We start from the raw sequence: 14,521 nt of genomic DNA on the forward strand, positions 1-14,521 counted from the left end.
ACCTTTCTCTGGATCAGCTAGGTGACCTGGTTTCAACTTTGGGAGACTTTGATCTACACCCTGGGTTCCCCACTGTATCAGAAGATGCTGATGCTGGTGTTTTGCAGCCCAAAGTTCAGTTGGAGTTAGTGTAGGTATAACCCACTCTCCTGCATTTGGCTGGGCTTTGGAGACTCTGCCCATGGCTACCAGGACTCTAGGGATTTGATTCAGTCTGCCAGAGAATGCAGGTACAGAACACTAGCCTGTAGCATTTGGCTGGGCTTTGGTGCATGGGCCCATGCCCTTTTAGGTCCTGGGGCCTTGGTTTAGTCCACTAGACAGGGTGGGTAACATGCCCTAGCCTTTGATGATTGGCTGGGCTTGGAGAATGTGTACACAGCTGCCTGGCCATCACTCCATCCCCCGGCCTGGGCCCTGGGTCCCTCTTTGGACTGGTGGGGTGATCAGAAGTCTGATCTATCTCAGGTCCATACTCTGGGCTCTCTCTTGGCCAATAGACAGTGATGCTGGTACTCTGTAGCCCACCGTTTAGTCAGAGAGAGGGAGAATGTGCAGGTACAGACTGAAAGCCTGCCTTTTGCTGGACTTTGGAGACCTTGCCCATGGTCACTGGGCCCTGGGGCTTTCTATGGACCAGTAGAGCATTCTGAAGTCAGATCCATCCATTCTACTGGGTTTTCCTCTGGGCCAGCAGATCTAGATGCTGGCAGTTCACTGCCCACAGCTCAGCCCTAGATACAGAGTCCAAGATATAGAGTACAGATGCAGCTTGCAGGTGGGTATACATCCAGACTCTGGGAACTGGGCACCCGTCCTCCATGGACCAGTTAGATGGCCTGAGGCCAGACCCACCCTTGCTCTGCAATGTGTGGACCCCTCTAACCTAGGCCTCTCCAGGTCTTGTGGTTGTAGTTCCCAGCCTTGTCACTAGGCACTGTCCTACAGGTCAGACACAATGCATGGTCAGCGCCATGATCTTGGATCTCTGCTCTTAGGATTTTTTTTTAAATGAAAATATGTACTGTATTTTTCACGTTATCAAACTATAGAAGAGAAGTATTGTTTTAATTAATATATATATATAATTTTTACAAAAAGAAAATATTAAGGTAATGACTTAATATTTGGAGAAACTTTGAAGCTAAAGATACTGATTTCTGACCCTGACTCAATTTCTCTAAATATGTAAATGAGAGATCCCCTGGTAACTGATGGAAAAATCACTAAAATGTGGTAGTTGTGAAAATAGTTGCTCTTTTAAGGATGTTCAACTTTTAGTATTTGGGATCTTTTGATGTTTGACAGATCAATAAATCAATTTCCCTACAATTGATGTGCTGTACCTTGTTAAGAGTGTGGATGTTTAGCACCTTCCTCAAGATCATCTGTTGAAAACCCAACTACCAGTATCATGGTGCCTTACCAACATGATGGCTATGCATTTTAGGATTGCACTTGTTCCTCTGTTAAAAAAAAAGTGGGGCACAGGAGAAGTTACCATGCCTGCTGTGTAAAGTTTAGTGGGAAGAAAGCCAGTGCTAAACACTGAACCTTCTGGTGCTTGATCTTGGATTTCTTAGCCTCCAGAGCTGTGGGATGTACATTTTTTCTGTTTACACATCACTCAGTCTAATGTTTAGTATCAAAACTAAGGAACCAAGTCAACTCTGGCCTTTTTTATTTTGCAGTGTTTTGTCTATTCTTCATCCTTTTTATGACATATTTGTCAGAGAAAGTGTATAGACATCTTGCTTTTCTGTGATATCCATTCTGCAATAATAATGCTATGAGTAGTATATTGTATGAATAAATAATTTTTAGCAAAGCTACAGAGGCCTAAAGACAGATATCATTTTAAACAACTAGGATACTCTAAAACTACAAGACAAATTATATTGATGGATTTCATTCCCCTAAGGCTGAAGCTCAAATTCTTTTTAGGTTGACCAAGGCTTCTCATACTAGGTCCTTAGCTTTGCACTTTAAAATATGAAACATAGTCTGTTTATTGCTTATCAGTTTTAACTTCTCAGAATCATCTAGCCTTTTGTCATGCTTCACTGTGGTGACTCTTTCTGATCTCCAGATTAGGGAAGACACCCAGCCATTGCTCCAAACCTTTCTTTAATTCCACCATCAAAACATGTCTGTGGAATCAGTTCTTTGTGATATTCAAGGTCCTGGCACATATTTAGTATCTGCTCCATATATATGCTCAGTACTTTTTCTATGTGTGAATGAAAAGGGAGATGGTATATGATATAGGAAGGATTATTGATGATAAGCCTCAAAAGATGAATACAGGATAAGTGCTACCTGAGTGCGCCATCCTTCTATACCTGTGATTTTTCCCCCCTTAGGCTCAGTCACAATATCAAGTCTATGTCTAAATTTGTGCAGTTGCAAACAGGACTTTCCTAACAGAAGAGTGAGGAACAGACCACTAAGGAGCCTAATTGCTTCTGTTGGTGGTAGGAAGGAAGGGGAGTTAAAAATCTTTAATCAGCCCATAATAACAATAGCAACAACATCTAAAGTCTACTACATATTGCTTTTAATTTAAAAATTTTTAAATATTATTTCTTTCCTTTAATTGAAAATAGATTTTTTCCTCACATAATATATTCTGATTATGTTTTTCCCTGCCTCTACTTTTTCCAGTTTCTTGTCCCCCCTCACCTCCCATCCAGATCCAGTCCTTTTCTCTCATTTGAAAACAGAATGGACAAAACAAACAAATAGAAAGAAAAAAAGATTTCAAGAGAAGGCACAAGAATCATAGACTCACCCAACAATCAGGAATTTTATAAAAACAATAAACTAATATATACATTCAAAGAACCTGGTGCAGACTGATGCAGACCCTGTGTATGCTAACTCAGTTTTGTTTATTGTTTTTTGTATCTGTTTTTGTTTTTGTTTGCTTGATTGATGTTTGTGAGTTTATATGAGCTTTGATCATGATGGCTTGGAGCTCCTTGTTTTCTTTGTGTCCTCTGTTCTGTCTTACACTTTTTTCTGCCTCTTCTTCAGCAGCCTGATCCCCGAAAAAAGGGATCTGATGGACACATAGAAAAGCCTCTCACTGCCTACATAATGTGTGACTGTGAGTCTCTGTATTTGTTCCCAGTTTATTTATTTTGTGTGTTGGGAAGGGCCATATGCCATGATGTGGATGTGAAGGTCAGTGGACAAGTGGCTGGAGGGTCTTGCTTTCCATCTTATGGACCCTGAGGATTGAATTCAGGTCTGTAGGCTTGGCAACAAATGTCTTCACCAACTGAACTGTCTCACTGCCCCAGATTTCTTTTTCTTAAATAGGGGTTTTAAGTGTATTTTTAAAAAACAATTCACAGATGTGTACAATATTTCTTGACCACATCAATCTCTACTTTAGATCACACCCCATGCCCCTTGCTCCTTGACTTCTGAAATAGGTAGCTTTATTAAGACTCATTGTGACTGGTTTGCGTGATAATGCCAGTCTACATTTGCCTGAAGCCCTTTTGCACCTTATGTTAGCTATTATGAGACTTCAGTAGTTTAGTCACAGGTATATAAATAAAGTGTGTAGCATCATTATTTCTGCCTACACTGAAGGTGGGGGGGGGGCTCTTTTAAGGTAAGATACTATATTTTTGACCTAATTTTTAACTTACTTAATTTGATTTTGATTTTAGTCATTGTGTTTTTTTTTCCCTTTACCACTACATGCTGTTTTATCTAATGATAAATACAAAAAAGCTCCAACTGTAATCCAGAGGCCAGTATTTCAAGACTACTACACCAGTCACAAGGTTTCCTAAGCTGCTGTGCAGCAGTGAACAAAGGCCCTTCTGGTTCCATGAGGAGTGGGGAACAATGACATTTCCCCTGTTGATGCAGAACCTTTTACAAAGGCTTCTTTCCTAAACAATCATCCAGTCTTAGGACTTGATGATAATTTATTAACCTATGCATATTTAGCACTTTATAAGAAGAATTAAATAATTAGACTATGTTGTTCTGAAGAATAAATAATTAATTCCTGTAAATAACATGCACGTGTTTATAGTGTTCACAATTATCTAATATTTTATGAATAGCATTTCTTCACATTTAGGTCCCTCTAAATCTGATACTTTGGAAAGAAATTTTCTTGAAAGGAGAGTACAGATTTACCTATTAAATCATTATACAACAACTTAGTCATATATGGAGAAACCCACCTGATAGTTAAGACTTGACATTTTAACATGATATTTTCAACAAGCATATTGGATACTTAAACAGAACATTTCTTGTTTTAAAAGTACTGATAATAAATGAAACTCTCACAGGATGCAAGTCTGTGTAGTAGCTGCAGTGGGAACCTGAAGGCTGTGTGTGATTCTGGATGATGCAGAACCGCTCCAAGCAGTAAGCTGAATGTTTCAGACAGCATTAACAGCATCAGCAGACACCACTGTGTCAGCATCTCTTAGTATGCAGTGTTGGTAACTGCACAGAGGGGACGATGAGCAGTGCATGGGAGCCGATATTTTGATGATGGTTTAAATAGATCCTGATGGACAGATCTGCTATTTGATGTTTTCTTCACTAGCCCTGTAGATGCTGAGAGAGAGAGATGGCTGAGCTTATTATTATTTTATTGTAAGTCAGGAAATGTTATCTTTTAGGGGTTTCTGGAAATAGAAAGGTCATGCAGCCTGGAACCTGTGAGCATTTCCAATCTCTAAGTCATGAGGTATGGCCTTGTGAATTGTGATGGTACTATTAGCATGTCAGGTTGTTACTTTGTCTAGATTTTAGTCATTTGGGATATGTTAATCAACATAATTGCTTATGAACTCATTTTCATTTGGATATTTGAACAGGTGATGATTATAATAATGGGTAAAATATGAATTAAGAAGTGCTTGCATGTGTGTATGAGTTTGTTGTTACTTTAATCTTTTGGGGGGTAGAAGAAGATGTACTTTATGTGATTAGAAACAATGGTTATGTCTCTTTAGAATTGTTTCGAGATTAATCCTGATTAGAATCAGACTATGTGTTTTGCTTGAAATGATAAAAATAACAAAAATGAATTGAACTAATAATATGTGATAGCCATCTGCCTACATATAGATATGTATTGTGACATGGTTGCTATCTAAGATTTAATCACAGTCATCAGTGTTGTTGGCACTGTGGTAAGTCACAAAGCATTGGACGTTTAATGGAGAGAAGCATGTTTGTCCAGGCTGTAACATAAATCATGATGTTTATATTTCACTTTGGGACAGCTTTTAAAGCCATTTTAAAATCATTTCTCAGATTTTGTGAGAAACATAATCTCTGCTAAGGCATTAGCCACATCTGAAAGCTGAATGCAAATTTGTTTTACATAAGGAAGTTTTTGGCTTCTAAGTATCTTGAAGATTTTTTTGACCCAGAGAGATTCAACATTTACTTACTTTCATTTTCAAGCTGAATCATTTTACTCCATTAAAATTGCTAACTGTAAATTGTAGAAAATCCTTAAAACATAATATTTATATATTTTCTTCTTACTGAAACTCTATTTGTTTTAAACTATACATATTTAACCTCTCAAGTTAAAAAAAAAATAAACTTTCATTTAGTGTAGGCTATCCTCAGGATTGTATTCTTAACACAACAATATTATATGTCTAACATTCATATTTTTAAAGAACTATATTTTATTAATTTTTAATATTACCTACTCCTGAGTCAGTTGTAGAAAACTATCAAACATGTTAAATTTGTTTTCAAAAGAGGAAGAATGTTAAAACCTTTTTCAAGATGACAGTATTGACTTTACAGTTCTGTAGCTTGACTATTATTTATTTAACTTCTCTTCAGGGTGAAAACACATAGTATTAAAAAATGAATACATTGGACAAAGCCTGAAACAGTGAATAAATACAGTTAGGGGCTGTTTCTCTTTTTTAATTAAAACACATTGAAAACATTCTTCCTACTGATATTGGATATAATTTATATGTTATTCTGGCTCCTTAGCAGCTTACAATCTTATTAGTTGGGAAGATTGCCATATTCTTAAGCTTGATTAATTTTGAAAGATTTGAATATACCTTTTAGTTGCTACAAAACCTGTTTAATCTGTTAGAATTTATTTCCAGTATTTGCATGTATTAGTCACTGGGAGTACATTCTGTTTCTTGGCATGGCTTCAGGATTCCTTTAGGCCTTGGTTTCACAGCATTTTGTAAATTTTCAGTGTGGTTATGACCTTTCAGAAGAACTAAATCATAAAGTATTTGGTTATGTTCTTTAGTGACACTTATGTATCATTAATTTTATTATATAAAAGATGTCTTAGAGTTGTCATTCCTTTTACAAATCAGAAAAAGTCTCTGTTCCTGTGTCAAAATACATTGCACTGCAAAATAAAAATTAGTGAGAATGCTGCAGACATTTCAGTGGAATGCCCACTGTTCCTCCTATTTAGCAAGATGGTTTTGGACTTTGAACAGCAAAGCTCATTGTGAATCTTCTTTGGAACAGGAGGTCATTTTTCTACAAACGTTATCTAACCTGCACTATTTTATAGTGTATGTATTACATCATAAATATTTCTAAAGATAAGCTGTTCATAAATAATTGCGTGGGTAATTCTTTAATTCAGAGAATATTATGAGAAACCTGATCATCTGTAGGATATTGTATTTAACAGAAAATAAAAAAATCTTTATTGCTTTCAAGGAACATATGAAATCATTGACCCTTCAAAAGTGGTTTGTTACAATTAACTTTAAGTTAATCTGTAAACTGATGATGTCTAGTATAAATTACATATTACTGTTCTTTTCTCCTATGTGCACTTCATAATAGTAGAGAAATCAAAGGCTGACCTCCATTAGATTAATAATTGCAGACTAAAATTTTATTGATATACAAGAAAATTGACAATTCAAAGCTAGATTGAGCTATACAGAAAGACTCTGTTAAAAAAAAATTCTATACTTATAAGCCAACATAAACTTGTTCTAAGAGTGAGCTTAGCCCAGTCCTGGGAAAACAGCTGAGGTAGAAGCTTAGAGACTCTTCTTAAAACTAGGAATGTAGATGTAATTCCAGGAGAGGTATGAATAATTCTGTAGGTATGTGTGTTATTGAGGAGAGTTTTAAATCTTAAGGTTAAACATTTGAAATAAAGAGCCACAAATATGGGAGAATCTGACTGTAACTGGACAATCTGAGCTGTACTTAGATGAAAAATTATCTGGGTGTACACACCAGATTGAAATTTCTAACAGTTTAAAATTTTTGAGACAGGGTCTCTTTGTATAGTTCTGACCTCAGACTTCCTATTTATCAGATTAGCTTTTTAAAAAGTCACTCTTTTGACTTGGCCTCCCAATTTTTGGGATCACAAGTGTCTACTGCCTCACCTGCCTGAAAATACTGACATCTGATGAAAAGCGCTAGAGAATTGGTCCTCTCAGGCTCCGAGGAATGGGCCTGGGAGAAACTATAATGGAAGCAGGTGTTAGCTTCTGGCTGATGGACAGTAGGTGTTACTCTGTTCTGCTTTATATCAAAGTGCTGGCTGAAAATAGCAGAGAGGTGGGTAGAACAGATGCAAATCCCCTATATTCCGTTCCCAAACTGGGCATTTTGCCCAGTAGTGCCTCCAACGTGCTTGATATCTTACATTAAAACCTTCATCTAAAGCAATACAGGGCTGAGTTACAAATTGATTCTGGGCTAATGTAAGAGGTTGTAAACACTGTAGCTAAGAATCTTGACGGCCAGGCTCTTGGTTCAAACTTAGCTGTACTGTAAACTAGCTGTATGATCTTCAGTCTTTCTTTCTTTGTAACCAAGGAAAGGTGGATCCTTAAAAGTATTGTGAATATTAAATTAGTTAATATACATAAAGCATGTGTAATAGCTTGTGGCATGTAGTATGCAAATTATTAATGCTGTTTGGTATTTATTTTGTTTATTTATATTACTAACATATATCGATTGTTTATTATAATAGAATTCAGAATGGCATTTTAAGCATGTGTATCATGGATAGAATTAATTTAGATGTTTAATAACAGATAAATTCATGAGCAAAATGCAGTATAGATAAACAGTGATGATATAATCAGACATAAAGAACAAAATTAGGCCATTTGAGATAAAGTGGATGGAGACAGAGATAATCACGTCATGTGAAATAAGCCAGACTGAGGGATAAATGTTAAATGTTCTTTCTCATAAATCTCTAGTTGAATAAGTATGTGTATATGTAGACATGGAGGAGGTAGAGTGACCTACAGAGAGATGCGTAATAAAAGTAGGAGGCAGAAAGACTGTGACATACTTGAACAAAGCATGATATCCGAGTTCAGCTTCAGCCTACTGGAGCAAGTTAAACCATCACAGGAGAGGTTTCTAAGGACCATAGAGCACAGACTATTGAGTGTTACATTATGATTTTCAATCTAAGAACATTATTTTCTCCTGATCTCCAAATTTCTGAGGAAAAATGAAATGAAGTACAAAAGAACAGTCCCTGTATTTTGAAGTCGTTAAGAGCTCTAGCTCTTTTGAAACTTTGGGAATGAAAATTAAATTCCTGAATAGATTTAGTAGTTAGTTGACACAGTAGGAGGTAGAAGCAAAATGAAAGATTTTAATAAAATTCTTTATCAGAATTGCATACGAAAGCATTACTTAGTCTCCCGACAAGCACTCAGAAGTTCCAGATTTCATATCCCGACAGACCCCCTGCCTGTCCCCAGTGTAACTCTGTTTTATTGGTATGTAATCTTCTTTAGCCTGGGCTTTGTTTTTGACATTTTGTAACCAAGGACAATCTAATGGGATCATTTAATACACTGAAGACTAATGTCACTGTGGTAAATATTTAGATAAAAAGAACTTTGTTTTAGGGACATTTGATATAGCAATTTCTGTTCCAATCATGGAATCCACTGGCTATTTTAGCTTGTTTTTTTTTTTTTTTGTACACTTAGACATGATAAAGTAATCCATCTAATATTTTAATATTAACCGTTATCTAATATCACACCTCAGAGGCTTTCAGAGTGCCCAAGAACAACAGAAAAGATAAATAAAATCCCTTATCAGATTCCTTTGTGCATGGCTGCTGGGAGGTAACTTGGTATTAGGCCTAAGAAAGTGTCTTCTGTATTGAAAAGTTAAACCAATATTCTTTCAAAATATAGCTTCTATGCCAAGTTTGTCAAAAGTAAAATTTTTCTGGGTTTGGGGAGATGGCGCAGTGTAAAGTGCTTGCCTTACAGAATGATAATCCAAATTTTATCTCCAGAACCCACTTTAAAAGGTCAAGTATGCTTACAATCTTACTGTGAAAATGAAACCAGAAACAGGTGAACCTTGACCTTTATTTGTAGGAGAATAGCAAACATAACCAAAGACCTTTTTTCTTTTTTTGAAAAAAAAAATCCTGTTTTTTGAAAGTCCTCCTGAGTTGATCTTATTCCTTGTAAGTTAATATTGCTGGAGAAAGAGATCAGGTAAGGACTAGACATGAGAGAGTTCGAGCACATTTCAGGACTTCTTGTAGGAGCGTAGACTTATTTCCAGGAGAAACCTTGTGCTTTGAGTTGCTATCCAGACTTTTCCCTCCCAAGTATCACAAGTGATTCCAGTTAATAGATGAAAATTCTTTAACACTAATAGTTTTACTATAGCTTTATTATATATTATTTTTAAATATAAATATATTTTATATATAATTTTTAATTATCAGGACATTGTAGAGGAAGGCCGTGTAGCTAATTGCTGAGGTCCTACTCTTGAACTTGCTTAACTTCTTTACTTTCACTTTACTAACTTTTTGTTTTTATCTTAGAAATTATTTAATGCCCTTCTCTTCAGTAATACCATCTGTTAAATCAGGATACTGCTATGGAGACCTCTCTCTACACATGTTGCTGAGATCAAATGACTTACTCATTGAAACACTGTAGAAACTGAGTAAACTGCTCAATAAGGTGCCCAGATTAATTAATATTCATTATAATCATTATTCCTATTCAATTAAATAAAGTTTTTATCTATATTTATGTATTTATTTAAGGTGAATTTAATGAGCACATAAATTCTACTTTAGGTATAGTATGATATAAAAGAAATTAAATAGTTTAGCAGAGATTAAAGTTGCCATAATCCAGGAAGCCTGGCTCTACCACTACTGTTGTCAGTCCCTGTTGCAGGTTATGTGCATTCAAACGTATAGGATGGCACAGATCCAGGTAATCTGCAGCGATCATGGAAGACTCCGTGGAAGAGGTCTGACAGTGTGCCTTCACTCTCATTATACTCTTTCTTTCTGATTTCCCTCCCACTAGAAATAATACATGTAAAATTATCAGCTCTGGTACTGTGCTAGCTGCTCTGTAAGCTGAGGATATTGCTGGATATTACAGTCTTTCTACTGGATATTGCCTAATTAGAGAAACCTATTGCTTGAAAAACACAAACCAAACCTGAACACATGTAGCTGAACGTCCCCAAGCAAGCTTATTACCTTACGAGTCTCAGAACACTCATCTATGAAGAAGTATATTGCGATTATATATGGTCTCTGGTATAGGGTGATGTGCATGGGGGTTGTAAGGCTTACAGTGGTTGATAGCTAATGGTATTACAGTTGTGTCACACAGTGAGAGGACTCAGAGAACTAATAAATTCAGACTATAGACTCAAAATCCTTCAGTGGTTTTATTTAGATAGCAATCAGAAAGCCAGACATTAGTTCCAGTCCTGCTGCTGGCTTGGGTGTGTTTTAACCACACATGTTACAGAAAAATTATTGGTGTTAATGAATTTTCATCTATTATGCGTAGTCGTTTTGAACAGTGAAAAAAAATCATCTTTCAAATTATAAGTAGCAGAGATTCATCTACCTTTAAGTCACTGATACTTCTGTTCTTTTACACAAGTCATGCTATCTATCAGGGATTCTGTTATTCATCCTGATTATTTTGTCTGTCCTATGGTACTTAGTTTTATTATAAATTAGCTGGATTAGTACTTATTTGTGCACAACTCCTGTACATCATCCAGCTTCTGTTGTACCATTTATATGCTTGCCATTTAAAAGCTACACACTTACATGTCTTCCCTTTCAAATGTGAAATCTCTGATGGCAATTAAGTCTTTCAAATCAGCACAGATTTTGACATGTGTTAAGTGATTAGTAATAAAATTAGTAGTAAATATATTATGATTTATTAATTTAAGAACTCTAAAAATACATTAAGACAACCAAAAGAAAAATTTTCCAAGCTCAATGAAATATTGTTTATGATCTAGAAAGTAGAAAAATGTATATTTATAACAATTATAGTGAATAATTTTAGTAGCAGAATAACTATCAGTAATAGATTAGTAGTGATAAGGACAAATATTACCCTGGTGATGTGTTTCTCTGAAAACACATTAAAGATTGAAGTAATGTCAGACACTCTACTATGCCTTTGTTTTCTCATCAAAACAATATTAGAAGAGCAGCTTTTTTTTAAAAAAGCCCAAAATAAATAAATAAATAAAACATTTTCTGTCACCAAAGAACAAATGACCAAGGGAGAATTGAAGAGAAATCAAAACAAAAAACACTCCAAACAAACACACAAAACAAAACCCCTAAAATTAAAAAGCAAAACAAAAACCAGTGGCAGACTCTTTTGAACAGAAACAAAGAAAATTCTAAGTGCCCTGATCTGCTAAGCAATAGCAAATGTTGATAACAATCCAGAATATAATGAACAATTCTGAAAACAACAACAACAAAAAAAAAAAAAAAAGAAAAAAGAAAAAAAAGAAAAAGAAAAAAGGAAGAAAGAAAGAAAAGAAAAGAAAAGAATGATTGTGTGCCTCCAAGAATCGGGTTTCAAAGTAAATAGTATTTATCGGTTTTAAAGTCAGCCACTTTTGGTCCTCTTCTTCAGGAACTTCTTCACGTCTTCATCCAGATAAATTTCCTGATTCCAAGGAGAAAGTTTGTTTTCTCTAGAGAGAGTTAAAGAGTACATCTGACAAAGGCATATTATCCAAAATAAGTTAAGAACTCAGAAAATTAAACACCACCAACCCAAATAAATTAAAAAATGGAGTACAGAGTTGAACAGAATTCTCAACAGAGGAACCTCAAATGTCTGAGAAACACCTAAAGAAATGCTCAATGTCCTTAGTTATCAGGGAAATGCAAATCAAAACAACTCTGAGATTCCATCTTAGACCTACCAAAATAGCTAAGATCAAAAAGTCAAGTGACAGCACATGCTGGAGAAAGGAGACTACTCCTCCGCTGCTGGTGGGAGTGCAAACTTGTACAACCACTTTAGAAATGAATCTGGAGCTTTTTCAGAAAACTGGGGATAGTTCTACCTCAAGACTCAGTCTTACCACTCTTGGGCATATACCCAAAAGATGCTCCACCATACAACAAGGACATTTGCTCAACTGTGTTCATAGTAGCTTTATTCTTAGTAGCCAGAATATGAAAACAACCTAAATGTCCCTCAACTAAAAACTGGGTTAAGAAACTATGATATACTTACAGAATGGAATACTACTACTCAGCTATTAAAAACAAGGAAATCTTGAAATGTGCAGGCAGATGTACGGAACTAGAAATGATCATCCTGAGTGAGACAACCCAGACACAGAAATACCTGTATATAATCACTTATAAATGGACATTAGGCCAACATAGATGTCCTCTGAGAGCCTCCACCCAGCAAGGGATTTGGACTGATGCTGAAACTAGCTACTGGATTCCAGTTGGAACACTGATGGTGGTATGGAAGAATGGGGGAATGGAAGGACCCAGAGGATTCAGGAGCCCCACAAGGAGACCATCAAGGCTGGTGGATCTGGACCCAGGGGGCCCTGCACAAACTGTAGCACCAACCACGGACAATGCATGCAGTAAACCTAGACTCCCTGTTCAGATATAGACAACAGACCGCTTATTCTCCAAGGTTGTGGGGAGAACAGAGACTGCCTCTGATATGAACTCTAGTACCCTCAATTTGATCACTTCCCCTTGTTGAGGAGGCCTAGCAGGCACACAGAGGAAGGGGAAGCAGACTATCTGGATGAGGCCTGATAGGCTGTGATCATGTGGTGGAGGAGGAGGAAGTCCCCTTCTGTCAGAGGTCTAGGGGAGGTGAATAGGGCAGGAGAGGGAGGGAGATGAGAACGGAAAAAATACATCTGAGGGGGTTAAAAATCAGGATGTAATCTGAATAAATTATAATAAAAATTTCAAAAATGTCTCATTGGATTAGGTGACCCCAGTATACTTGAGGGCAGAGAGCACTACAAAAACAGATGTAGTGTAATTTTGTGCCCACATTATCCTCTTTACCATGGATTTTGTCTGACTGAAGCTTCCACAGGATTTTTACGTGCTGCCATAATTGCTGTAAGTTCATATGTGCAACTGCCACATTGCGTCCAGAAAACAGTTTCCTTGATGTTATCCACCATCTCTGGCTCTCACAGTCTTCTGGCTCAGTCTTTCATGAAGATCATCAAGTCTAAGTTAGAGAGTGGAATATGTTGTGTATGTTCCCTCTTAAGAGTGACGTTCTATGGTCTCTAATTCTTTCCATGTCATTCAGTTCAGGGGAGGTCTCAGTTAAAGGCCATCTACTGCAAGGAGAAGCTCTTGCATGAGGGTTGAGAGGTGCTCTGATCTGTGAAATAGCAATAAGTCATTAGGAGTCATGTAATGCTATCTCTGTTTAACAGAATAGATGGGTTCTCCAACGGGGCCTATGGCCCAGCTAGACGTGGGTTCTTGGTCCCTTTGCCAAGTATATATTCTATTTCAAGGTGCAGTCCTTAAATCCAATCATAAAGTTGTTGGTTACTAAAGTAACATTTGTACCACTATTACACCACTGGGCATACCTTGTCAGGCAAGCTGAAGCTTAAAAGGTTCATAACTGAGTGATATTGAAGATTACTGTACTGTCCCTTCTTTGAAGGGTAACTCCATTAAACCTTCTCTTTTATATATGTGTGTCTGTCTATATATTTAGGAAGATTTTGGGTTTCAATATGACTTTTTACAAAAGGCATTTAGTTATCCTTCCCTGTATTTTCTCCTTTTCCCTGCCTCCCATCCTCCATACCAGTTTAACTTTTTGTGGTATATTACTCTCCTTTAACTCATTATACTACTGTGCCCTATCTCCCCTCCCTTGAAAACAAATAGCCCATGGTTTCTTACTAAGTTCCTAAGCTATAAGGAATAATTGGACACCCATATCTGAATATTCAAAGTTAATATCCAGAAACTAAAGAAAACATAATGTATATCTTTCTGTGTCTAGATTATGTTACTCATAATGATTGTTTCCAGATACATACATTTACCTGTGAATTTAATAACTTCCATTTTCTTACTAGCTGAATAATATTCCTTCATGTAAATGTACCGCATTTTATAAAACTTACTCATTGGTGATGGACGTTTGGCTGTTTCCATACCCTGGCCATTAGGAATACA

General features: G+C 36.4%; 1 protein-coding gene across 10 annotated transcripts in view; it reads left to right on the forward strand.

Moving 5' to 3' along the window:
- The window catches only part of SLC4A10 (solute carrier family 4 member 10), a 257,846-nt gene that overhangs the window by 80,799 nt on the left and 162,526 nt on the right, over window positions 1–14,521 (forward strand). For 3 of the 10 annotated variants that reach the window (XM_084797967.1, XM_084797973.1, XM_084797969.1), the window contains exon 1: window positions 4,606–4,729. The exons of 6 other annotated variants lie outside the window; for them this stretch is intronic. In XM_084797967.1, coding sequence (XP_084654093.1) covers window positions 4,685–4,729 — 45 coding nt within the window. In that variant the 5' untranslated portion in view covers window positions 4,606–4,684. Of the gene's footprint in view, window positions 1–4,605; window positions 4,730–14,521 lie in introns of those variants that run through there. One more of the 10 variants, XM_084797966.1, reaches the window with a different exon arrangement.

This window comes from Acomys minous, assembly GCF_964271855.1.
Source record: "Acomys minous genome assembly, chromosome: 10".
NCBI lineage: Eukaryota > Metazoa > Chordata > Mammalia > Rodentia > Muridae > Acomys > Acomys minous.